General features: G+C 41.0%; 1 protein-coding gene across 3 annotated transcripts in view; it reads right to left on the bottom strand.

Annotated features, from left to right (window-relative positions):
• Window positions 1-26,854, bottom strand: part of PGAM2 (phosphoglycerate mutase 2) — a 118,109-nt gene that overhangs the window by 1,310 nt on the left and 89,945 nt on the right. For 2 of the 3 annotated variants that reach the window (XM_061127619.1, XM_061127620.1), the window contains 2 exons: window positions 566-1,004; window positions 264-444 (listed from right to left, as the gene is read on the bottom strand). In XM_061127619.1, the coding sequence (XP_060983602.1) occupies window positions 264-444; window positions 566-979 (595 nt within the window). In that variant the 5' untranslated portion in view covers window positions 980-1,004. Of the gene's footprint in view, window positions 1-263; window positions 445-565; window positions 2,134-26,854 lie in introns of all 3 variants that reach the window. The other variant, XM_061127618.1, reaches the window with a different exon arrangement.

The following is a 26,854-nucleotide window of genomic DNA, read 5'->3' as shown; positions in this document are numbered from 1 at the left end:
CACCCAGAATCTTCAGAAGGAGACTCATGTCACATGGTGTCCCACTACACAGAGACTTTTTTAACAGAGAAGGTTTCTCAACCCTCCTGGCTGTGAACTGGAGTTCACAATTAAAAAACCCTACCCTGATGCTGATGTCTGCAAAGCTGCCTCAATGAAGGGACTGTCCCTCCTATGAAAAGAGCAGCTGGGGGCTGATTGGTTCATGGGGACGTGTCACCCCAGCCACCTCTGCCCATTCCGTCTGTGAGGACGGGCCTCACCTTCCAGGTGCTTGACGATTCCCCGTAGGCTGTTCCCGTGGGCTGCAATGAGCACTCTCTTGCCAGCCTTGATCTGAGGGGCGATCTCATCATTCCAGAAGGGCAGGGCCCGTGCAATGGTGTCCTTGAGGCTCTCACACGTGGGCAGCTCCCCAGCTTTCAGGCCTGCATACCGACGCTCCTGGGGGCATCCAGGCTGCTGTTCACTCCCCAGGCGGGCACCCCCGCCTCAACCCGTCTTCCATCCCTGAAGGCCTGGGCTCCAGGCCTTCCCTTTGCCCTCCCATGTCCCAGCACCTCACCTTGCTGATGGAGTGGTAGTAGGGGTGCTTCTCATCCATGGGGGGTGGTGGGATGTCAAAGGAGCGCCTCCAGATCTTCACCTGCTCCTCCCCGTGCTTAGCGGCCGTCTCTGCCTTGTTGAGGCCAGTGAGACCCCCGTAGTGCCGCTCGTTGAGGCGCCAGGTACGCACCACGGGCAGCCACATCTGGTCCGTCCCGTCCAGGATGGTCCAGAGGGTGCGTATGGCCCGCTTCAGCACTGACGTGTAGCAGATGTCAAATTCCATCTTTGCGTCCTTGATGGCCTGGGCCCCCCTCTTGGCCTCCTCAGCCCCCTTCTCGCTCAGCTCTGCGTCGAACCAACCACAGAAGCGGTTCTCCTGGTTCCAGGTGCTCTCACCGTGCCGAACCATCACAAGGCGGTGGGTGGACATGGTGGTAGAGGTGGGGACTGGCGGGCTGTGGACAGGGGCGGGTGACTCCCGGGTGCCCCAGCTTTATAACGGTCTGTCCCCAGCCCCCGCCCCAGCCAACTGCCAATCAGCATTCCAGGCCTGACAGGCGGCGGCAGGTGCCCGGTAGCAGAGTTGGTGTAAGGCAGGCCAAGAGCTCGACTTAAAATAGCCTCACCAGACCCCACTGCCCAGAGCCCAGGCTGGGTGGGGCTGCTGAGCAGGGCTGGCTGTGAAGAACAGAAGCCAGGGCCTCTGACAAGTCTGAAATTTGAGGGCTAGCAGAAACAGAAGGACTCTTTGGGGAAAGACCCCCAGATGTTGGGGCTCCCAGCCCTGTCAACCTGCTTGCTCTCTGCTCCCAGGGAACTTGTCACTCTTAGGCAGAGGCACAGTAAAATCCTAACTGCTTTCTTTGAATCACTCGACACAACTGGGGCACAAGGCTGCATTTCAGTAAGGATACTGGTATGCTGTCAGAGGAACCAGAGTGAGTATGCACACGTGTTTGCCCACCCACGTGTGCGTGCCTGTGAGCACGTGTGTGTGTGCATGCACACACTACATAGACATGTGTGCCCTGTACTCACATGTATGCTGCATGTGTGCTCGCACACGTGCGTACATGTGAGCTGCCAAAAGGCTCCCCCCGTGGCTCTGCTCTGCTCACCTATGAATGGGGTCTGTATATCGGCAGGGGACCTTCCCCGGGACTCCTGACCTCCCTCCTTGGGTCCCTCTTGCCCTGGCAGACTCTGCCTTGCCTGCTCACGGGATGGGTCCTGCGGAAGCCTCTGGCTGACAGCCAGGCTGGGAGGGACTGTTATATCTCCACTAATCCCCTCAAAGGACAGGGGAGAAGGAAAGGGTGCTGTGGGCAGAGTGAGGGGGTGGGTGAGGGCCGCAGCCCTGCAGGGAGAGGTCTGGCCCTGTGGGAAGTGGCAGCAGTGTGGGGCAAGGGCTGCAGTGGGTCTCCAGGACAAATGAGGGCTGCAGGCCTGGCTGCTCGGGCCAGAGAGGCGCAGAGGGTTTTCTGTTCTCACATCCTTTTGTCAAGTTCTTTCCCACATCTGCCACACTCTCCCACCCTACCTGCCTTCATGCAAGACAGGCTTATTCTTCTTAGTTGAAAGTACCTTTAAAAAGAAAAAGAAATCCAGGACTCATAAGGGGTCCCAGAATCAGAGGTACTGTGTGTTAGGTCTGTGCCCAGCTTATCAGAAGCATGCAGAGGTCAGCCGAGGTCGGGACTTGAGGGCAGTAGAGTTGGTTACAGGCCCAGGACTCCTGCATTCAGTTTTGGGGGTCAAGGGCCGCGGGGGCCTTGGCAGTGAAGAAATCAAGCAGAGGGGCAGGGTTAAGATGCCACATTGCAGCTGCACCAGCAAAGAACCAATCTTTATAGGACAGCAAACAAGTGTGTGGTAAAGAGGCATGGAGGGCCTGGGTCATGTGTCCTAATGAGTGAGCATCACTGGAGAGTTTGAAGCATGATTGTAAACTCAGTTGCGGCTGTGGAGGCAGGACTGGGAGCCAAAGGCCCTGGTAGGGGTGGTGGCTTTGGGTTAGGTGTGAACGAGGCTGCTTAGCCTAGGCTGGGTGCAGATGGCCTGGTGAGGAGGTGCTAGACTGGGGAGCCACTGGGCTTACTGCAAATCAAAGGAAGAGATGGGACATGCCTTTCTGTCTGTCTGAGGGATGTTGAGAAAACCTGGGACCTCAAAGGAAGTTTTAAGATCGAGAAGACACACAGCTTCTCAGTCGTGGCTCACTTCAACCTGCCTCATTGATTCAAAAAGTATTTGCTAGGCATGTCTGGTGTGCCAGGGCTGTTCAAGCACTGGGACTCCATCCCAGTGATGGGACATGGACAACATGTGATGTGTGTCGCATGGTGGACAGTTAAGAGGTCCATGGAGAAGCAAGTAAGGGGGCAGGAGGACTGCTCTTTAATGGGACTGTCCTGGGAGGATGGAGTGAGCACCCTCCACTGGTCTCCCCATGACCACAGCTGTAAATCCTGGACAGGCAGAATGCAGATCTCAGAAAACAGAAAAGTTTCAGGCAGATAAAGCAGGTCAGATTCAAAGTTGCATGTGTTTTCTTCTAGAATTTCCCAACTTGAAACCTAGAAGTATGCCCAGTGTGGACAGAAAGGGCTCGAGAAACTCTCTCTGGTCCAAGAAATAAAGTTCCTACAAGTCCCTTCCTTTTCTCCCCTTCTTAGCACCACAGCTCCTGGGCAGTAACGTGGAGGTGGCACTGTCAGCCAGGCAGGTAGCTAAGACTGTGAGAGAAGAGCTACCCTCTAGCCAGAGGAGGTGAGGCTACAAGAGTGCATGGCAACTACCCACTGCTTTCTCTCTCTGCCCTCCTGCAGCTGAGGGCTGGATGCGGCTGCAGGAGATGTGCAGCAAGCTGGGGGATGGAGGGGGAGGAAGACCCCAAATTTCTGGCCAGTGGCCTTGAAAAGCAGGGACCAGGTAACTGTCAAGTATCAGGGTAAGTGTGGAGAAGACAGAGATTAGGTGAGTGATTCAGTCCAGTTACAAGTGAATTCCTGGGCTCCCTGCACTTGTGGTCTTCGACCTAGGCTGACCCACTGGTGAGCTGATTATCTGCCAAAATGAAAAGATCAACATTCTTCTTAGAATTTAAACAGACTCTCAATATCCAGAATACCTAGGACAATTTTGCATGTGGCATTCCAGTTTTCCCCAAACCACTTATTGCATGTCCTTTCCCTATTGTATATTCTTGGTTCTTTTGTTGTGAATGTGACCACTCATGGGTGGGGGTTTATTTCTGAGTTCTCTATTCTGTCCTTTGGCCTATGTGTGTGTTTTATGCCAATATCATACTTTTTTGATCACTGGAGCTTTGTAATATAGTTACAAAGAACTGTGTATCTCCAGCTTTGTTCCTCTTTTTCAAAATTCCTTTAACTATTCATGGTCTTTTGAGGTTCCATACAAAGTTTTAGCTTTTTGTTTGTTTGTTTGTTTTCTCTTTTGAGAAAAATGCCATTGGAATTTTGATAGGGACTACACTGAATCTATAAATTGCTTTTTGTAGCATGGACATTTTAACAATATTAATTCTTCCAGTCTATGAGCACAGAATAGTTTTACACTTGTTTGTATTATCTTCAAATTTTTCATCCGTGTCTCAGGTTTCAGTGTATAGATCCTCCACCACCTGGGTTAAATTTATTTCTAGTTATTTTATTTTATTTTTTTTTTTGGATGCAATTGTAAGTAGGATTGTTTTCTTAATTTCTTTTTCTGCTATTTTTTAGTGTATAGAAACATAACTGATACTTGTATATTTTGTATTTCAAAACTTCATTGAGTTGATTAGTTCTGACAGTTCTAGATTTCTTCTAGATTGTTGAATTTTGTTGGTATATGATTGTTCATAGTGGTTTCTTATGGCCCTTTATGTGTTCAGTTGTAATGTATCTCTTCCTCTTTCATTTATAATTTTGTTTTGACTCCTCTCATTGATGAGTAGCTAAAGCTTTGTCTGCTTCGTTTGTTTTTTCGAAGAACCAGCTCTTTGTTTCACTGATATTTACCATTATCTGTTCATTCATTTCTGCTCTGATTATTGTTACTTCTGTCCTTCTACTAACTTTGGACTTTTCTAGTTCCTTGAGGTGTAAGGTTAAACTGCTTATTTAAGCTCTTTCTTTTTCTTAATGTAGATGTATATTGCTGTGAGCTTCCCCCTTTGAACTGCTTTTGCTGCATTCCATACGCTTTGGTATGTTGTATTTCCATTTTCATTTCTTTCAAGATGTATTTTGGTTTCTCTCTTGACTTCTTTTTTGATTCATTGATTATTCAGAAATGTATTATGTCATCTCCAATATTTGTGAATTTTCCAGGTTTCTTCTTGCAGTTGATTTCTAGTTTTAAACCATTGTGTTCAGAAAAGATGCTTGGGATGGTTTTGGTATTCTTAAATTTATTAAGAACTTGCTCTGTGGATATGATCTATCTTGGAGCATATTCCATGTGTGCTTGAGAGGAGTGTGTATTCTGTTGATAGATGAAATGTTCTGTATATGTCTGTTAAGTCCATTTGGTATAATACATAGTTTTAAGTCTAATTTTTCCTTATCTTCTGTCTATGTGATCTATCCATTGTTGAAAGTGGGATACTAAAGTCCCCCATTATTACTGTGTATATCTGTCTATTTTCCCTTCATGTCTGTTAATATAGACGTAAATATATAATATTTAATAAAGATATGTAAATTATACAAATATATAATAATATGCACATATAATAAATATATATTTGCTTTCCCTAATGCAGGTGCAAAATATTTTGGGGGGGTATTCACCTTTTTTATTTTAATTGGAGGCTAATTATTTTACAATATTGTGGTGGTTTTTGCCATACACTGACATGGATCCGCCACGGGTGTACATGTGTCCCCGTCCTGAACCCCCCTCCCACCTCCCTCCCCATCCCATCCCTCTGGGTCATCCCAGCGCACCAGCCCTGAGAACCCTGCCTCATGCGATCAACCTGGACTGGCGGTCTATTTCACATATGGTAATATATATGTTTCAGTGTTGTTCAAAAATCATCCCATCCTTGCCTTCTCCCACGGTGTCCAACTGTCTGTTCTTTACATCTGTGTCTCTTTTGCTGTCTCACATATAGGGTCATTGTTACCATCTTTCTAAATTCCATATATATGTGTTAATATACTGTATTGGTGTTTTTCTTTCTTACTTCTCTCTGTATAATAGGCCCCAGTTTCATCCACCTCATTAGAACTGATTCAAATGCATTCTTTTTTTTTTTTCAAATGCATTCTTTTTAATAGCTGAGTAAATATTTAAAATTACCCTTGTTGTATTGACTCTTTTATCTTTATACAATAACCTCTACATCTCTTTATATATGTGTGTGTTTATGTATATATATAGAGAGCAAAGTAAATCAGTTATATATATATGTATATCCACTCTTCTTTAGATTCTTTTCCCAGATAGGCCATTAGAGAGTGTTGTGTAGAGTTCCCTGTGAAAGACAGTAGGTCCTTATTTGTTATCTATTTTAGTTTTGTTATTGAAGTATAGATGACTTACAATGTTGTGCCAATTTCTGCTGTGAATCAAAATAACTCAGTTATACACATATATACATTCTTTTAAAATATTCTTTATCATTGTGGCTTACCACAGGATATTGACCATAGCTCCCTGTACATTAAGACCTTTTTGTTTATCCAGTGCAAATGTAATAGTCTGCGTCTACCAACTCCAAACTCCTGGCCCCTCCGTCTCCCTCCCCCCTACCTTGCCAACCATAATCTGTTCTCTATTTCTATGAGTCTGTTTTGCAGATAGGTTCATTCCATGCATGGAAAATGAAGTCTCTCAGTTGTGTCTGACTCTTTGCAACTCCCTGGACTATAGTCTGCCAGGCTCCTCTGTCCACGGGATTTTCTAGGCAAGAGTACTGGAGTGAGTTGCCATTGCCTTCTCCAGGGGATCTTCCCGACCCAGGGATTCAACCCAGGTTTCCCACATGGCAGGCAGACACTTTACCATCTGAGCCACCAGGGAAGTCATTCCACATATAAGTGATATCATATGTTATTTGTCTTTCTTTTTCTGACTTATGATAATAATATAGCTGCATCTGTATTAATGCAAATGGCATTATTCATTAATTTTTATAGCGAGTATCAGTCCATCATATGTATGTATGCATCTTCTTTATCTATCCCTCTGTTGATGGACATTTTGGTTTTTTCTATGTTTTGGCTACTGTGAACAGTGCTGCTATGAATATAGGGGTGTATATATCTTTTTAAATTACAGTTTAAAAATTTTTTTCTTTTTTAAAAAAGCATTTATTTAATTGGAGGCTAATTACTTTACAATATTGTGCTGGCTCTTGCCATTCACTGACACGAATCAGCCATGGGTAAACATGTGTCCCACCATCCTGAAGCCCCCTCCCGCCTCCCTCTCCACCCATCCCTCTGGGTTGTCCCAGAGCACCGGCTTTGAGTGTCCAGCTTCACGCGTTGGATTTGCACGGGTCATCTGTTTTACATATGGTAATGTACATGTTTCAATGCTATTCTCTCATATCGTCCCACCCTCGCCTTCTCCCACAGGGTCCAAAAGTCTGTTCTTTACATCTGCATCTCTTTTGCTGTCTTGCATATAGGGTTATCGTTACCATCTTTCTAAATTCCATATATATGTGTTAATATACTGTATTGGTGTTTCTCTTTCTGGCTTACTTCACTCTGTATAATAGGCTCCAGTTTCATCCATCTCATTGGAACTGACTCAAATGTCTTCTTTTATATAGCTGAGTAATATTCCATGGTGTATATGTACCACAGCTTTCTTATCCATTTGTCTGCTGATGGACATCTAGGTTGCTTCCATGTCCTGGCAATTGTAAACAGTGCTGTGATGAACATTGGGGTACACATGTCTCTTTCAATTCTGGTTTCCTCGGTGTGTATGCCCAACAGTGGGATTTCTGGGTCATATGGCAGTTCTATTTCCAGTTTTTAAAGGAATCTCCACACTGTTCTCCATAGTGGCTGTACTAGTTTGCATTCCTACCAACAGTGTAAGAGGGTTCCCTTTTCTCCACACCCTCTCCAGCATTTATTGTTTGTAGACTTTTGGATAGCAGCCATTCTGACCAGTGTGAGATTTAGATAATTCATTGTGGTTTCGATTTGCATTTCTCTGATAATGAGTGATGTTGAGCATCTTTTCGTGTGTGTGTATGTCATCTGTATGTCTTCTTTGGAGAAATGTCTGTTTAGTTCTTTGTCCCATTTTTTGACAGGGTTGTTTATTTTTCTGGTATTGAGCTTCATGAGCTGCTTGTATATTTTGGGATTAATTCTTTGTCAGTTGCTTTGTTTGCTATTATTTTCTCCCATTCTGAAGGCTGTGTTTTCACCTTGCTTATACTTTTGTTTGTTGTGCAAAAGCTTTTAAGTTTAATTAGGTCCCATTTGTTTATTTTTGTTTTTATTTCCATCACTCTGGGAGGTGGGTCATAGAAGATCTTGCTGTGATTTATGTCAGAGAGTGTTCTGCCTATGTTTTCTGTTTTCCTCTAGGAGTTCTATAGTTTCTGGTCTTAAATTTAGATCTTTAATCCATTTTGAGTTTATTTTTGTGTATGGTGTTAGAAAGTATTCTAGTTTCTTGAATTATAGTTTTGTCTGGGTAAAAATGTATAGTATTTTCCAGGAGTAGGATTGCTGGATCATATGGTAATTCTATTTTTAGGTTTCTGATGAACCTCAATACTGTTTCCATAGTAGCTGCATCAATTTTCATTTCCACCAGCAGTGTAAGAGAGTTCCCTTTTCTCCACATCTTCTCCAGCATTTGTTACTTGTAGATTTTTAAATGATGCTCATTCTGACTGGTGTGAGGTGTTACCTCATTGTAGTTTCAGCTTGCATTTCTCTAATAATCACTGATGTTGAGCATCTTTTTATGTGTCTACTGGCCATCTGTATGTCTTCTTTGGAGAAATATCTAAAGTTCTTCTGCCCATTTTTTGACTGGATTGTTTGGGGAGTTTTTTTGTTATTGTTGACTTATATGAAAAGACCCTGATGCTGAGAAAGATTGAAGGCGAGAGGAGAAGGGGACGACAGAGGATGAGATGGTTGGATGGCATCACCGACTCGATGGACATGACTTTGAGTAAACTCTGGGAGTTGGTGATGGACAGGGAGGCCTGGTGTGCTGCAGTCCATGGGGTCTCAAAGAGTGGGACACAACTGAGCCGCTGAACTGAACTGAACTGATAAGCTATTTTGGAGATCAAGCCCTTGTCTGTCGTATCATTTGCAGATATTTTCTCCTATTCTGTGGGGGATCTTTTCAATTTTTTCTGGTTTCCTTTGCTGTTCAAAAGCTTATAAGTTTGATAAGGTTCCATTTGTTTGTTTTTGTTTTTATTTCTGTTGAATTGGGAGAGTGACCTAAGAAAACATGATTTATGTCAGAGAATGTTTTGCCTATGCTGTCTTCTAGGAGTTTTATAGCGTCATATATTGTGTTTAAATCTTTAAGCCATTATGAGTTTATTACTGTGCATGGTATGAAGGTGTATTCTAACTTCTTTGATTTACATGCAGCTGTCCAGCTTTCCCAGTGCTCTTGCTGAAGAGACTGTCATTTCCCCTGTTATTTTCTTGCATCCTTTGTTAAAGACTAATTAACCGTAGGCGTGTGAGTCTATCTCAGGGCCCTCTATTCTGTGTCACTGACCCGCACGCCTGTCTCTGTGCCCACAGCACACTGTTTTGACATTCCGGCTTTGTAGTGTTGTCTGATGTCTGGGAGAGTTGTGCCTTGTGCTTTATTTTCCTCAGGATTGCTTTAGCAATTCTGGGTCTTTTATTTTTCCATATACATTTTTGGGTTATTTGTTCCAGTTCTGTGAAAAATGTCATGGGTAATTTGATCAGACTCATATTAAATCTGTAGACTGCTTTGAGTAGTATTGCTGTTTGACAGTATTAATTCTTCCAGTCAAAGAGCATGGGGTATCTTTTGGTTTCTTTGAATCATCTTTTTATTTGAATCATCTTTTATTTCTTTTTTAAATGTTTTATAGTTCTTAGTGTATAAGTTGCTCACCCCCTTGATCAGCTTTATTCCTAGGTTGAGTGGGGGTTGGTACAATTTTAAAAGGTATTGTTTTTTTTACATTCCCTTTCTGATACATTGTTAGTGTAAAGTTTGGTTCAGTTCAGTTGCTGTCATGTCTGACTCTTTGCAACCTCATGGACAGAAGCATGTGAGGTTCCCCTGTCCATCAACAACTCCCAGAGTTTGCTCAAATTCAGGTCCATCAAGGCAGTGATGCCATCTAGCCATTTCATCCTCTGTCATCCCCTTCTCCTCCTGCCTTCAATCTTTCCCAGCATCAGGGTTAAATGAGTCAGTTCTTCACATCAGGTGTCCAAAGTACTGGAGCTTCAGCTTCAGCATCAGTCCTTCCAATGAATATTCAGGACTGATTGCCTTTGACTGGTTGGATCTCCTTGCAGTCCAAGGGACTCTCAAGAGTCTTCTCCAACACCACATTTCAAAAGCATCAACTCTTCAGTGTCAACTTTCTTTATAGTCCAACTCTCATATCCGTATATGACCACTGGAAAAACCATAGCTTTGACTAGATGGACTTTTGTCAGCAAAGTAATGTTTTCTATGTACACTATCATGTCTTCTACATATACTGATAGTTTTACCTCTTCCTTTCCATTTTGGATACACTTAATTTCTTGTCTGATTGTTGTGGCTAAGACTTCCAATACTATGTTGAAGAAAAGTGGTGAGAGGGAGAATCCTTGTCTTGTTCCAGATTTTAGTGGGAAGTCTTTCAGTTTTTCACCAGTGAATATTATGTTGGCTGTGGGTTTGTCATAAATGGCTTTTACTATGTTGTGATATGTTCCCCCTATTCCCACTTTGGTAAGAAATTTTTGTTATGAATAGATGTTGAATTTTGTCAGATGCCTTTTCTGCATCTATTGAGATAATTGTGTGTATTTTTTTTTAACTTTTCTTTTGTTAATGTGGTGTATTGTATCAGTCAGTTCAGTTCAGTTGCTCGGTTGTGTCCGACTCTGCAACCCCATGGACTGCAGCACGCCAGCCCTCCCTGTTCATCACCAACTCCCAGAGTTTACTCATGCGCATGTCCATTGAGTCGGTGATGCCATCTAGCCATCTCATCCTCTGTCATCCCCTTCTCCTCCTGCCTTATATCTTTCCCAGCATCAGGGTCTTTTCAAATGAGTCAGTTCTTTGCATCAGGTGGCCAAAGAATATTCAGGACTAATTTCCTTTAGGATGGACTGGTGTATTGCATTGATGGATGTATTTGCATATGTTGAAGCATCCCCTTGTGAACCTGGGATGAATTCCACTTGGTCAGGGTGTATGGTCTTTTTTTTTTTTTTAAAGTGGACCATATTTTAAAGTCTTTACTGAATTTGTTACAATATTGCTACTTTTTTTTTTTTTTTTTTTTGCTCTGAGGCATGTGGGGTCTTACCTGCACACCCGGCATTGGAAAGTTAAGTATTAACCACTGGACCACCAGGATAATCCCCTGTATGGTCTTTCTTATATCTTGTTGGCTTCAGTTTGCTAATATTTTGTTGAATTTTTACAGCTATGTTCATCAAGGATACTGGCCTATAATTTTCTTTTTTGGTGGTGTCTTTGTTTGGTTTTGGTATCAGGGTGATGGTAGCTTCATAGAATGACTTTGAGAGTGTTCTTCAGTCTTCTGGAAGAATTTGAGAATAGTCAGTATACTTTCTTTTTATGTTTGGTAGAATGTGCCTGTGAAAAGTCCTGGACTTTTGTTTGTAGGAAATTTATTATTATTATTATTATAGATTCTATTTCATTTCTAGTGATTGGTTTGTTCAAATTATCTGTTTCTTCTTGATTCAGTTTTGGTAGGCTGTGTGTTTCTAAAAAGTTGTCCATTTCTTCTAGGTTGTCAAATTTGTTGGCGTATAATTGTTCATAGTATTCTTTTAATGGTTGTATTTCAGTGGTATCAGTTGAGATTTCTCCTTTTTCATTTCTTATTTTGTTTATTTGGGTTTCCTCTCTTTTCTTCTTGGTAAGCCTGGCCAGAAGTTTGTCAATCTTGTTTACTCTTTCAAAACCAGCTCTTGATTTTGTTGATTTTTTCTATTATTTTTTAATCTCTATTTTATTTATATCCTCCCTGATTATTATTATTTCCTTCTTCTGATGACTTTAGGTTTTGTTTGTTCTTATTTTTCTAATTTTCTTAGGTGGTAGGTTAGACTTACTTGAGATTTTTCTTGTTTTGTTTGTTTTAATGAAGGCCTATATCACTATGAACTTCCCTCTAAGCATTGCTTTTGCTGTGGAACATAGGTTTTATATGGTTATGTTTTCATTGTCATTTGTTTCAAGGTATTTTTAAATTTCCTCTGTGATTCCCTTTTTGATCCATTTGCTTTTTAATAGAAAGCTATTTAGTGTCCATGTAATCTTTTTTTATAATTTATTTTCCTGTGGTTGATTTCTAGTTTCATGCATTGGCATCAGAGAAGATGCCTGAAATAATTTCTGTACTCTCAAATTTGTTGGGGTTAGTTTTGTGCCCTAGGATGTGGTCAGTCCCAAAGATTGTTCTGCATACACTTGAAAAGGATGTGTATTCTGTTTTTTTGGGGTTTAGTGTCCTGAAAATATTAATTGTTTAATTGTTCTATTGTATCATTTAGGACCTTTTGCTTTATTAATTCTGTCTGGAAGATCCGTCCATTGGTGTAAGTGGGATATTAAAGTCTCCTACTACTATTATATTGTTATTAATTTCTCACTTTATGTTAGTATTTGTTTTATTGTTTGGGTTTTTCTATGTTAAGTACATATATGTTAATGGATGTAAAATCCTCTTTTTGTATTGATCCTTTTATCTTTATATCTTCTTATATTGATCCTTTTATCATTACATATGTCCTTCTTTATCTTTCTTTATAGCCTTTGCTTTAAAGTCTATTTTGTCTGATATAAGTGTTATAACTCTTGCCTTCCTGCCATTTCCATTTGCATGAAATATCTTTTTCCATCCCTTCACTGTCAGTGTGTGTGTCTTTTGTCCTAAGGTGGATCTCTTGTAAGCAGCGTATTATAGGCTCTTGTGTTTTTTTTTAAATCAGTATGTCACTCTTTGTCTTTTGATTGGAAAAAAAGTGAAAGTGAACATTGCTCAGTCGTGTCCAACTCTTTGTGACCCCATGAACTATACAGTCCATGGAATTCTCCAGGCCAGAATACTGAAGTGGGTAGCCTTTCCCTTCTCTAGGGGATCTTCCCAATCCTGGGATCAAACCCAGGTCTCCCACATTGCAGGTGGATTCTTTACCAGCTGAGTCAAATATCTGGTCAATTGACATTTAAGTTAATTGTTGATACATATGTATTTTTCTTACAATTGAATAGATTTTTATTTTTTAATTAATTAATTTATTTTAACTGGAGCCTAATTACTTTACAATATTGTGGTGGTTTTTGCCATACATTGACATGAATCATATGTATTTATTGCCATTTCAAACCTTGTTTTCTGGTTGATTCTTTGTTTCTTTGTTCCTTTTTTTTGTGGTTTGATAAATTTCCTTTTTAATGCTTGTATTCTCTTCTTTTAGGTTTCTGTGAATCTGTTCTATGTTTTTGATTTGTGGTTGCCATTTTTAAATTATGTTAACCTCTTCCTCTGTCTGCCTGCTTTAGACTAATAGTCCTGTAGACTCAAACACATTCTAAAAAAAGAAAAAGAATCTTCATTTTCTTATTTTCCTTTCCTGAATTATATGATTTTGATGTCCCTTTTTACATATTTGTGTTTATCCTTTTGCTGTTCCTTGTGTGTATCATTGTTTACACAAATAGGTTATTTGTCTCTTACGTCTCCTGTATTGACAGGCAGGTTCTTTACCGCTAGTGCCACCTGGGAAGCCCAGTTTAAGTGATTTACTTGTGATTTCTTCCCTCCTGTTTTCTTCTTGCTGCTTTTCTAGGTAGAGACAACCTTTCAATATTTCTTTTAGGATAGGCTTAGTATTAATGTATTCTTTTATCTTCTGCTTATTTGAGAAATTCTTTATTTCTCCTCCTATTCTAAATGATAATCTTGATTGGAAGATTGCAGATTTTTCTCTTTCAAGACTTTAAATGTATTTTGCCATTCCCTTCTGGCCTGCAGTGTTTCTATAGAGAAATCAGCTGATAACCTTATGAGGGTTTCTTTGTAAGGAACTCTTTTACCTCTTGCTGCCTTTAGAATTCTCTCTTTAATCTTTGTCATTATTATTATAATATATTTTGGTGTAGGTCTGTTTGGGTGTATTTTGTTTGGAACCCTCTGTGCTTCCTGTTCTGGATATATTCTTTAGATTTTGGAAATTTTCAGCCATAATTTCTTCAAATACATATTTAATCCCCTTTCTCTTTCTTCTTTTTCTGGAATCCCTATTATGTATAGACTGTCCTGTTTTATATTATCCAATAGGTCTCTTATATTGCTTTCTTTCTTTTTTTTTTTTTTTTTTTTTTTGGGCTTTCTATATGCTGTTTTGATTGGGTAATTTCCATTAGTCTATCACCCAGGTCACTTATTCTTTCTTCTGCATTATTCATTCTGCTGTTCATTCCTTTGAGCTCAGATTTCATCTTGGCAAATGGATTTTATAAATTTTCTTGTTTCCTCATTATAGTTTCTAGTCCCTTTTTACAGTCATCTTCATTTCTGTCACTATCTTAATTCCTTCAGCACTTTTATTACCTCCTTTTTGAACTGAGTGTCTGTTAGGCTGGAGAGGTTTATTTCACTGTTCCTTAGAGGAATTTTCTTAGTTTTAACGGAGAGTGGTTCCTCCGCTTCTTCATTTTTGCTTATATTTCTCTTAGTCTGTGAGTTTAGGAAGAACAGTATCAGTTGTAGTCTTGGAGGGTTATTTATAAGTCGCAGCATCCCTGCATGGCTTGTATGGGTTTGATACTTTTGGTATGAGGGCTGTTTTGGGTCTGGACGCCTGCTGTGCTTCCCTCACCATGTTCGGGGTATTACCACCTTGATAAGGGGATGTGCAGATGCTCAGATGCACAGCTCACACAGGCTCACTGAAGGTGGGGCCAGGGGTCCCTCCTCAGCAGAAATGGCGGCAGGTCACACCCCCTCCCAGGAAAGCTGGCCCTAGATTGCAGAGCCCTCAATGGTGTAGCTGTGTCAGCTCCCAGGAAGGTGGAGGCAGTGACCTGAGCAGGTGACCTGCGCCTGCTCACAGGCAGCAGCAACGGCAGTCTGGGCTGCCTCTGGAGTCCAGGATAACAGCCATCATTGGCGTCGGCCCCTGGAGCTCATGAAGGTGCTGCCTGCTGCCTGTGAGCTTGGAGGAAGAAGCTCCTATTGTGGGCCCACCCGTGTCCTCGCATGCTTCCCAGCAGTGATCCCTTGCCTGTCTGGCAGGCCCAGGCTGCTTCCTGGACTCCCTCAGGTGTGGCGCACTGCACCCTATCCCCCTCAGGCTCCCTTCACACAACCCCAGTCCTCTCTCCAGGGTGTGACCCCTGAAGCCTGAGCCTCGGTTCCCAGCCCTCACCTACCCCAGGGGGGAGTGGACAGCTGTCTCAGCTGGGGAGTGCAGTTGGCACTGACCCTGCTGGAAGGTCTGCCTCTGCTTTGCGCTCAGTACACCTGCTGCTGCCCTGGCCTCCAAGGCTCTGAAGCCCTCTCTGTCCCTGCTAGTGAGGGGACTTCCCAGCGTGCAGAAACCTTTCCTCTTCCACAGCTCCCTCCCCGAGGCACAGGGCCACCCAGATTCCGTTCTCTCTCTGTTCTTCTTCTTTCTTTTGCCAGGCCCAGTTACATGGAGCTTTTCTTGCCCTTTTGGAAGTCTGAGGTCTGCCAGCGTTCAGAAGTTCTATGAGAGTTGTTCCACATGTGGTTGTATTTTTGATGTATCTGTGGGGAGAAGGTGAGCTCCACATCTTATTCCTCCACCATCTTGATCTGATCTCCCTAGTTATCTATTTTATATATATATTAGTTTGTACATATAAGTCCCAATCTCCCAATTTTTCTCTCTCCCTTCTTCCCCACTCCACCAGTAATCATGTTTGTTTTCTACATCTGTAGCTCTATTTCTGTTTTATACAGAAGTTCATTTGTACCTCTTCTTCATATTCCACATATACTAGATATCATATATTTGTCTTTCTCTCTCTGACTGACTTCACTCAGTATGACTATGACAATCTCTGGACCCATCTATGCTGCTGCAGATGGCATTATTTTGTTCCTTTTAATGACTGAGTAATCCTGGAATGTGAAGTCAGGTGGGCCTTAGGAAGCATCACTATGAACAAAGCTAGTGGAGGTGATGGAATTCCAGTTGAGTTATTTCAAATCCTGAAAGATGATGCTGTGAAAGTGCTGCACTCAATATGCCAGCAAATTTGGAAAATTCAGCAGTGGCCATAGGACTGGAAAAGGTCAGTTTTCATTCCAATTTCAAAGAAAGGCAATGCCAAAGAATGCTCAAACTACCACACAATTGCACTCATCTCACACACTAGTAAAGTAATGCTCAAAATTCTCCAAGCCAGGCTTCAGCAATATGTGAACTGTGAACTTCCAGATGTTCCAGCTGGTTTTAGAAAAGGCGGAGGAACCAGAGATCAAATTGCTAACACCCGCTGGATCATCATAAAAGCAAGGGAGTTCAGGAAAACATCTATTTCTGCTTTATTGACTACACCAAAGCCTTTGACTGTGTGGATCACAATAAACTGTGGAAAATTCTGAAAGAGATGGGAATACCAGACCACCTGACCTGCCTCTTGAGAAACCTATATGCAGGTCAGGAAGCAGTAGTTAGAACTGGACATGGAACAACAGACTGGTTCCAAATAGGAAAAGGAGTACGTCAAGGCTGTATATTGTCACCCTGCTTATTTAACTTATATGCAGGGTACATCATGAGAAACGCTGGGCTGGAAGCAGCACAAGCTGGAATCAAGATTGCCGGGAGAAATATCAATAACCTCAGATATGCAGATGACACCACCCCTATGGCAGAAAGTGAAGAAGAACTAAAGAGCCTCTTGATGAAAGTGAAAGAGAAGAGTGAGAAAGTTGGCTTAAAGCACAACATTCAGAAAGCTAACGTCATGTCATCTGGTCCCATCACTTCATGGCAAATAGATGGAGAAACAGTGGAAACAGTGGCTGACTTTATTTTTCTGGGTTCCAAAATCACTGCAGAGGGTGATTGCAGCCATGAAATTAAAAGACGCTTACTCCTTGGAAGGAAAGTTATGGCCAACCTAGACAGCATATTAAAAAGCAGAGACATTACTTTGCCAACAAAGGTCCAACTAGTCAAGGCTATGGTTCTTCCAGTAGTCATGTATGGATGTGAGAGTTGGACTATAAAGAAAGCTGAGCGCCAAAGAATTGATGCTTTTGAACTGTGGTGTTGGAGAAGACTCTTGAGAGTCCCTTGGACTGCAAGGAGATCCAGCCAGTCCATCCTAAAGGAGATCAGTCCTGGGTGTTCATTGGAAGGACTGATATTGAAGCTGAAACTCCAATACTTTGGCCACCTGATGCGGAGAGCTGACTCATTTGAAAAGACCCTGATGCTGGGAGAGATTGAGGGCAGGAGGAGAAGGGGACGACAGAGGATGAGATGGTTGGATGGCATCACTGGCACAGTGGACATGGGTTTGGGTGGACTCTGGGAGTTGGTGATGGACAGGGAGGCCTGGTGTGCTGCGGTTCATGGGGTCACAAAGAGTCGGACACGACTGAGTGACTGAAGTGAACTGAACTGAACTGAATATGCCATTGTTTGTGTACCACATCTTTATCCATTCCTCTGTTGCTGGATATTAGGTTCTTCCATGTCCTGACTATTGTAAATAGTGCTGCAATGAAGACTGGGGTGTATGTATCTTTTTGAATTATTGTTTTCTTTGGAAATATGCCCAGGAGTGGTATTGCTGCTGCGTCATAGGTTAGCTTTATTTTTAGTTTCTTAAGGAACCTCCATGGTGTTCTCCATAGTGATGGTACCAATTTACATTCCCACCAACAGTATAGGAGGGATCCCTTTTCTCTACACCCTCTCCAGCACTTACTGTTTATAGATTTTTTGATCATGGCCATTCTATCCAATGTGAGGTGATACCTCACTGTAGTTTTGATTTGCTTTTCTCTAATAATTAATAACATTGGGCATCTTTTCATATGCATTTTGGTCATCTGTATGTCTTTGGAGAAGTACCTATTTAGATCTTCTACCTATTTTTGATTGGGTTTTTTTTTTTTTTTTTTTTTGAGCTGCATGAGCTTTTTGTATGTTTTGGAGATTAATCCCTTGTTCATCACTTTGATTGCAAACATTTTCTCCTATTCTGAGGGTTGTCTTTTTATCTTGTTGGTTTTTCTTTGCTGTGCAAAAGTTTTTAAGTTTAATCAAGTCCCATTTGTTTATTTTTGTTTCTGTTTTCATTACTGTAGGTGGTTGATCAAAAAAGATCTTGCTGTAATTAATGTGAGAGTGTTCTGCCTATATTTTCCTCTAAGAGTTTTATAGTATCTAGTCTTGCTTTTAATTCTTTAATCCATTTTGAGTTTATTTTTGTGCATGGTATTAGGGAGTATTCTAATTTCATTCTTTTTTTACTTATGACTCTCCAGTTTTCCCAGCACCACTTATTGAAGAGCCTATCTTTCCTCCATTGTATATTCTTGCCTCCTTTGCCATAAATTAGGTGACAACAGCTGTGTGGGTTTATCTCTGGACTTTCTATCCTGTTGGGTGGTATATGTTTTCTATTAAAGTGTAGTTTATTACAATACTGTGTTAGTTTTAGATGAACAGAAAGTTCAGTTATATATACATAATATATTTTTCAGATTATTTTCCGTGATAGGTTATCATGCTTATTGAATATAGTTCTGGTTCCCTGGGCTCTACAGTAACGCTTGTTGCTCATCTCTTTTATGTAGAGTAGTTTGTATCTGTTAATCCCATGCTCCCAATCTATCCCTTTAGTAACCATCAGTTTGTTTTTTATGTCAGTGAGTCTGTTTCTGCTTTGTGTAAAGATTAGTTTGTGTTACTTTTTAGAGTCAACATATAAATGATATTACATAATATTTGTCTTTGTATGATATTCTGTAGGTCATCCAGGTTTCAGCCAATGACAATACTTCATTATTTTTTATGGTTGAGTAATATTCCATATGGGCTTCCCAGGTGGCACAGTGGTAGAGAATCCCCCTGCCAATTCAGGAGACATAAGAGACATGGGTTTGATCCCTGGGTCGGGAAGATCCCCTGGAGTAGGAAATGGCAACCCACTCCAGCACTCTTGCCTGGAAAATTCCATGGACAGTGGAGCCTGACAGGCTATAGTCCATGGGGTTGCAAAGAGTCAGACAAGACTGATCACCACTACCCACCCAGTATTCCCATTTTATTAAGCTAATCATCTCTTGATGGGCAATTGGGTTGTTCCCATGTCTTTACTATTGTAAACAGTGCTGCTGTAAGCTTTGGAGTGTGTGTATCTTTTAAGATTAAATTTTCATTGTTTTTGGTTATATGCTCAGGAGTGGCATTGCTGGATTTTATGGTAGCTCTATTTTTAGTTTTTTAAGGAACTTCCATACTGTTTTCCAAGTGGCTGCACCAGTTTACATTCCCAGCAATGATGTAGGTGGATTCTCTTTTCTCTGCACCCTCTCCACGATTTATTATTTGTAGATTTTTAAATATAGTCATTCTGATAGGTATGAAATGATACCTCACTGTGGCTTCGATTTGCTTTTCTGTAATAATTAGTGATATGCCTGTTGGGCATCTATATGTCTTCTTTGAAGAAATGTCTATTTGGATCTTCTGCCCATTTCTTGATGTGTTGTTTTTTATATTGAGTCATGTTAGCTGTTTGTGTGTTTTGGATATTAACCCCTTGTCAGTTATATCATTTGTGAATATTTTCTCCTTTTCTGTAGCTTGTCTTTTCATTTATGGTTTCCTTTGCTGTGCAAAAGCTTTTAAGTTTGATGTAGTCCCATGTAGTTTATTTTTCCTTTTATTTGTTTTGACTTGGAAGACTCATCTAAGAAAATATTGCCACAATTTATGTCAGAGAAAGTTTTGCCCATGTTCTTTTCTAGAAATTTCATGGTGTCATGTCTTATATGTAGGTCCTTAAACCATTTTGAGTGTATATGATGCAAGGGAGTGTTCTAATTTCATTGATTTACATGTAACCGTCCAGCTTTCCCAACACCATTTGTCGGTGTCGTTTTTGGTGTTGTGTATTCTTGCCTCCTTTGTTATACATTAATTGACCAAAGGTGTTTGACTTTATTTCTGGGCTATTTATTTCTTTCCATTTGTGTGTCTTTTGTGTTGCAATAACAGTATTTTGATTACTAGAGCTTTGTAGTATAGTCTGAAGTCCAGAAGGGTTATGCCTCCAGCTTTATTCTTTTTCCTCAGGATTGCTTTGGCAATTCTGAGTGTTTTGTTGTTCCATATAAATTTTAGAATGATTTGTTCTATTTCTGTGAGAAATGTCATGGGTATTTTAGGTAGTGTGGCTATTTTGCCAATATTAATTCTTCACATCCAAGAGCATGGGATACCTTTTCACTTCTTTGAATGATCTTGATTTTCTTTATCAATATTTAAACATCTTTGGTGTATAGTTTTTTCACATCTGTCAAATTTATTCCTAAGTATTTTTTTGGACACAATTTTTAATGGGCTTTTTATGCTTTCTCTTTCTGATATTTCATTGTTAGTATAAAGAAATGCAACAGATTTTTATACATTAATCTTGTACCCTTCTACCTTGCTAAATTTATTTTTCTGATAGTTTTTGAGTGGATACTTTAGGGTTCTCTATATAGAGTATCATGAAATCTGCAAATAGTGACAGTTTTACCTCTTCCCTTCCAATTTGGATACATTTTATTCCTTTTTCTTATCTGATTGATGTGGTCAGGACTTCCAATACTGTGTTTAATAGAAGTGGTGAGAGTGGGCATACTTCTCTTATTTCAGATTTAAGTGGAAAGACTTTCTTCAGTTTTTCACCCTTGAGTATTACATTGACTGTGGTTTTGTCATAATTAGCTTTTGTTATGTTGAGATGTTCCCTCTATAACCACTTTATCTGTTTCTCTGGAGGCTCAGATGGTAACGAATCTGCCAGCAATGCAGGAGACCCAGGTTTGACCCATGGGCCCCTGGAGAAGAGCGTAGCAACCCACTCCAGCCTTCTTGCCTAGAGAACTCCATGGACGGAGATACCTGTGAGCTACAGTCCGTCAGGTCACAGAGTCAGACACAACTGAGCAACCAACACTGACTTACTTAGTTAAACCCACTTTGATGAGAGTATTTATCATGAATGGACATTTAATTTTGTCAAGCACTTTTTCTTCACCTGTGGGGATAATTATGTGGGCTTTGCCTTTTCTTTTGTTACTGTGTATCATGTTAATTTCTTATGTTTAACCATCTTTGTAACTCTGGAATGAATCCCACTTGAACATGGTGTATGATTCTTTTTCTGTATCTTAGGATTTGGTTTGCTAATATTTTGCTTGAGGATTTGCATCTATATTAGCCGGTAAGTTTCTTTTCTTTCTTTCTCCTTTTTTTTCTCTTTTCTTTTCTTTTTCTTTCTTTCTTTCTTTTTTTTTTTTTTTTGGTAATGTCATTGTCTGCTTTTGGTATCAGAGTGAAGATGGCTTTCTAGAATGAATTTGAGAGTGTTCCCTCCTCTTCACTCTTTTGAAATAGTTTTGGCAGGATAGGTATAAGCTTTTCTTTTCTTTTGTAGAATTGCCCAGTAAAACCATTTCATCCTGGACTTTTTTGTTTGCAGGGAGTGTTCGTTTGTTTAATTAGAGATTCCATTTCAATGCTTGTCATCAGGTTGTTCAAATTATGTTTCTTCTTGACTCAAATTTTGGCAGCCGTATGTTTCTAGAAACTAGTCTGTTTTTTCCTAGGTTCTGCAATTTGTTGTCAGATAAATTTTCATAGTATTCTCTTATGATTTTTTGCATATTTCTGTGGTATCAGTTCCTACTTATCCTTGTTCATTTCTTATTTTGCTTATTTAGTGCCCTCTCTCTTATTCTCCGTGAACCTGGCTAAGGATTTGTCAACTTTATTTGTCTTTTCAAAAAACCAGGTCTTGGTTTTATTCATCTTTTCTGGTGTTTTTATCTCTATTTTATTTATTTCCTAGATGATCTTTATTATTTCCTCTCATTTGGCTTTGGGTTTTGTTTTTTTTGTTCTTTTTTAAGTTCTTTTAGGTGGTAGGTTGGTTTATTTATTTGAGATTTTTCTTGTTTCTTAAGGGAGGCCTGTATTAACTACCCTCTTCAAACTGCTTTTGCTGCATCCCATAGATTTTGTAAGGTTGTATTTTCTTTGTGTTTTGTCTTGAGGTATTTTTTTTTTTTTTTGAGTTGTTTTTTTCCTTTTTAGAAAATTAGTTAATTTGAAGATGGCAGAGGAATAGGATGGGGAGACCACTTTCTCTCCCACAAAGTCATCAAAAGATCATTTGAATGTTGAGCAACTTCCAGAAAACAACTTGTGAACGCTGGCAGAGGACACCAGGCACCCATAAAGGCAGCCCATTCTCTTTGAAAGGAGGTAGGACAAAATATAAAAGAAAAAAATAGAGACAAAAGATTTAGGGATGGAGACCCATGCTGGGGAGGGAGTCGTGAAGGAGAAGTTTCCACACAGTAGGAAAGCCTCTCACGGGCAGGTCTGTGGGGGGCGGGGGTTGGAATCTCAAGAGGGCAACAAAATTGGGAGGAAAAAAAAAACAACAAAACCCACAGAATACGTGCCTAACCACAACTGCCAGTGGAGAAGTTGCCCAGACACTTGCATCTGCCACCAGCGAGTCGGGGCTGGGCAGGGAGGCGCAGGCTGCATCCTGCATCTTACCAGTAAGGTAAGAACCCGGCCTGAATGCCCTGAGGACAATCCGAGGGAGCTAACGTGAGATAGCAAGGTGGCAACCCAAACCGTGGGATCGCCAGAGAGCCAAAAAACAGAAAGACCTGTCCCAGGAAAAGCTCTAATGCAGCACAGTGACCCCTGGGGCACTCAGAACAAAGGATTGAGCGAATACCAAAGGAGATCAAGCTGGCTGCCGTACAGGCCCTCCCCCTCTGGAGGAGAGAGGCGGGTGTGTGACGCCAGAGCTGGAAGGCCAGGGGCTGCTGCAGTTGCGGCCCCAGAGATGGCATCTCCCACCAAACTGTGAGCAGGCTCCCAGTTGCTGACCACGTCTTCCTGGGATTCTGGACAGTTGACATCTGCCAGGAGTGTCGCAGCCTGAGATCAGCTCCCCAGAGGAGACACGGTGCACCTGAGACAGAGTTCTCGCAGTACCCCGGGAAGCTGAGCGGCCAGGACCGGGGAGGTGATGAAGATGTACAGCCCCGCCCTGGGCAGTGTGCTCCCCAAGCACCCAGCCACCTGGGCTGCTCAGACCTGGGACGGGCACAAAAGGCACAGCCCATCCAGGCCTGTGTGCTTGCAGGGTACCTGAGAACTGAGTGGCTCAGACTTGGGAAGTACCCGAAACACTGGGCCCACCCGGGGCAGTGCCCTTTCAGAGCACCTGGAGTCTAAGCAGTGTAGAGCTGGGAAGCACGCGCTGCCTTGGGCGGTGACAAACCCCGTGTGGTCCGTACACTGCAAGCGCTCCCCACACATGCTGGCGGTATTTGTTTGCAGTCTCCCTCCCTCCCCACAACATAGCTAAACACGTGAGCCTAAATAAATGGCCACCTTCACCTCCTGTGTCAGGGCAGAAATTAGACACTGAAGACACTTGCAAACAAGTAAGCCAAACTAAAGAAGAGGGAACTTCCCTGGAAGTGACAGATGCAACAGATTAAAAGCCTGCAGTTAATACTGACAGTGCATTGGAGGGGGGCTTATAGATCTTGAGAACAAGTACAAGCTGCAGCAAGGAACTATCTGGCACTGAACTGACCCCACACTGCCCACAACAGCTCCAGAGAAATTCCTAGATATATTTTTACTATTATCACTTTTTAATTTGTAAAAAAATTTTAAGTTCTTTATTCTTTAATTTCCATTTTTATAACCTAGTATTACCTTGCAAAAAAAGACCATATTTTTCAAAGCAAATTTCATACGTACATATATACTTTAATTTTTTGGATTGATTTTGTTTTATAATTTTTATATTGTACATATGAGAGTCTAACCTCTATTCTAGATTTTTAATCTTTGCTTTTTGTTATTTGTTGTCAATTTTGTACCTTTAAAAATCTAATCTTCAGTATTCATTTTCATTTAGGGAACTGATTACTGGCTAGCTTGCTCTCTCCCCTTTTCTCCAGGTCACCTCTCTCTCTCTCCTTCCCCTCCTCTTCTCTGCTTCACTCTGAGACTGACTCTGGGTGTTCTGGGCTGTGAGAGCACATAGGGAAGTGATTACTGGCTAGCTTGCTCTCTCCCCTTTTCTCCAGGTCACCTCTCTCTCTCTCCTTCCCCTCCTCTTCTCTGCTTCACTCTGAGACTGACTCTGGGTGTTCTGGGCTGTGAGAGCACATAGGGAAGTGATTATTGGCTAGCTTGCTCTCTCCCCTTTTGCTCCCCCTCTTTTCCTTCTGGCTACCTCTATCTCCCTCCTGCCTCTTCTCTTCTCTGTGTAACTCTGTGAATCTCTCTGGGCGTTCCTTGCTGTGGAGAATTGTTTCATCATTAACCTAGATGTTTTATCATCTGTGCCACATGGATGGGGAAATCTTGAGTCTACAGTAAGAGACGGACTGAAAGCCAGAAGCAGGAGGCTTAACTGCAAAACTTGAGAACATCAGAGAACTCCTGACTCCAGGGAACATTAATAGACAAGAGCTCACCCGAAAGTTTCCATACCTACACTGAAATCAAAATCCACCAAAGAGCCAACAAGTTCCAGCACAAGATATAACATGTTAGTTCTCCAGCAAAATAGGAACACAACCCTGAGCATTAAAATGCTGCCCAAAGCCATGCCAAACCCATAGACACCCCAAAACTCACAACTGGACAATTCATTGCACTCCAGAGAGAAGAGATCCAGCTGCACCCACCAGCACACATATAAGTTCCCCCAACCAGGAAACCTTGACAACCCACTAGTCCAACCCCACCCACAGGGAGCAGAGTCCACAATAAAGAGGAGCCACAAACTTCCAGCCTACACAAAGGGTACCCCAAACACAGCAATCTAAGGACAATGTAAAGCAGAGAAATATTCAGCAGGAAAAGGAACATGATAAATACCCACCAAACCAAACCAAAGAGGAGGAGATGGGGAGTCTACCTGAAAAAATTTCAGAATAATGATAGTAAAGATGATCCAAAATCTTGAACACAAAATGGAATTACAGATAAATAGACTATAGAGACTATTTATTTATAGATAAATAGTCTAGAGACTAGACTAGAGACACTTGAGAGGATGCAAGAAATGTTGAACAAGGGTCTAGAATAAATAATGAAGAAGCAATCAATAATGAATAATGCAATAACTGAGATCAAAAGCACTCTGGAGGGAACCAACAGTAGAATAACTGAGGCAGAAGAGAGGATAGTGAAGTGGAAGACACTTCATTTATTATAAATAAATGAAGCAGAGAGGAAAAAAGAAAATTAAATGAGGACAATCTCAGAGACCTTTGGGACAATGTTAAAATGCCCCCAACATTTGAATCATAGGTGTCCCAGAAGAAGAAGACAAAAAACAGGGCATGAGAAAATACTTGGGATAATAGTTGAAAACTTCTCTAAAATGGGGAAGGAAATAGTCACCCAAGTCCAAGAAACCCAGAGCGTCCCAAATGGGATAAAGCAAAGGAGAAATACCCCAAGACACATACTAATCAAACTAACGAAGATCAAACACAAAGAGCAAATATTAAAAGCAGCAAGAGAAAAGCAACAAATAACACACAAGGGAATCCCCATAAGGATAACAGCTGATGTTTCAATAGAAACTCTTCAGGCCAAAAGGGAATGGAAGGACATACTTAAAGTGATGAAAGAGAAAAACCTACAACCAAGATTACTCTACCCAGCAAGGATATCATTCAAATATGAAGGAGAAATCAAAAGCTTTACAGACAACCAAAAGCTGAGAGAATTCACCACCATCAAACCAACACGTCAACAAATGCTAAAGGATCTTCTCTAGACAGGAAACACAGAAAAGGTTTATAAAATTGAACCCAAAACAAAGTAAATGGTAATGGGAACATACTTATCAATAATTATCTTAAATGTAAATGTGTTAAAGGCCCCAACCAAAAGACAAAGACAGGCCAAATGGATACAAAAACAAGATTTCTATATATGCTATCTATAAGAGGCTCACCTCAAACCAAGGGACACATACAGATGGAAAGTGAAGGGCTGGAAAAAGATATTTCATGCAAATGGAGACCAAAAGAAAGCAGGAATAGCAATACTCATATCAAATAAAGTAGATTTTGAAATAAAGATGGAGAAAAGAGACAAAGAAGGACACTAAATAATGATCAAAGGATCAATCCAAGAAGAAAATATAACAATTATATATGCACCCAAAATAGGAGCACCACAATATGTAGGGCAATTGCTAACAAGTATGAAAGGGGAAATTAACAGTAACACAATAATAGTGGGAGACTTTAATACTCCACTCACACCTAGGAATAGATCAACCAGACAGAAAATTAGCAAGGAAACACAAGCTTTAAATGATACAATGGACCAGTTAGACCTAATTGATCTCTATAGGGCATTTCACCCCAAAACAAATAATTTCACCTTTTTCTCAAGTGCACACAGAAGCTTCTCCAGGATAGATCACATCCTGGGCCATAAATCTAGCCTTGGCAAATTAAACAAACAAACAAACAAAAAAACATTTCAAGCATCTTTTCTGATCACAATGCGGTAAGATTAGATGTCGACTACAGGAAAACTATTAAAAATTCAAACATATGGAGGCTAAACAACAGGCTTCTGAATAACCAACAGATCATGGAAGAGGTCAAAAAGGAAATCAAAATATGCATAGAAACAAATGAAAATGAAAACATGACAACCCAAAACCTATGGGATTCAGTAAAAGCAGTGCTAGGAGGAAGGTTCATAGCAATACAAACTTACTTCAAGAAACAAGAGAAACAGCAAATAAATAACCTAAC

The sequence above is a fragment of the Dama dama genome, chromosome 24, assembly GCF_033118175.1.
Source record: "Dama dama isolate Ldn47 chromosome 24, ASM3311817v1, whole genome shotgun sequence".
NCBI classification, from domain to species: Eukaryota; Metazoa; Chordata; class Mammalia; order Artiodactyla; family Cervidae; genus Dama; species Dama dama.
This window is presented reverse-complemented; position numbering and strand designations above follow the sequence as displayed.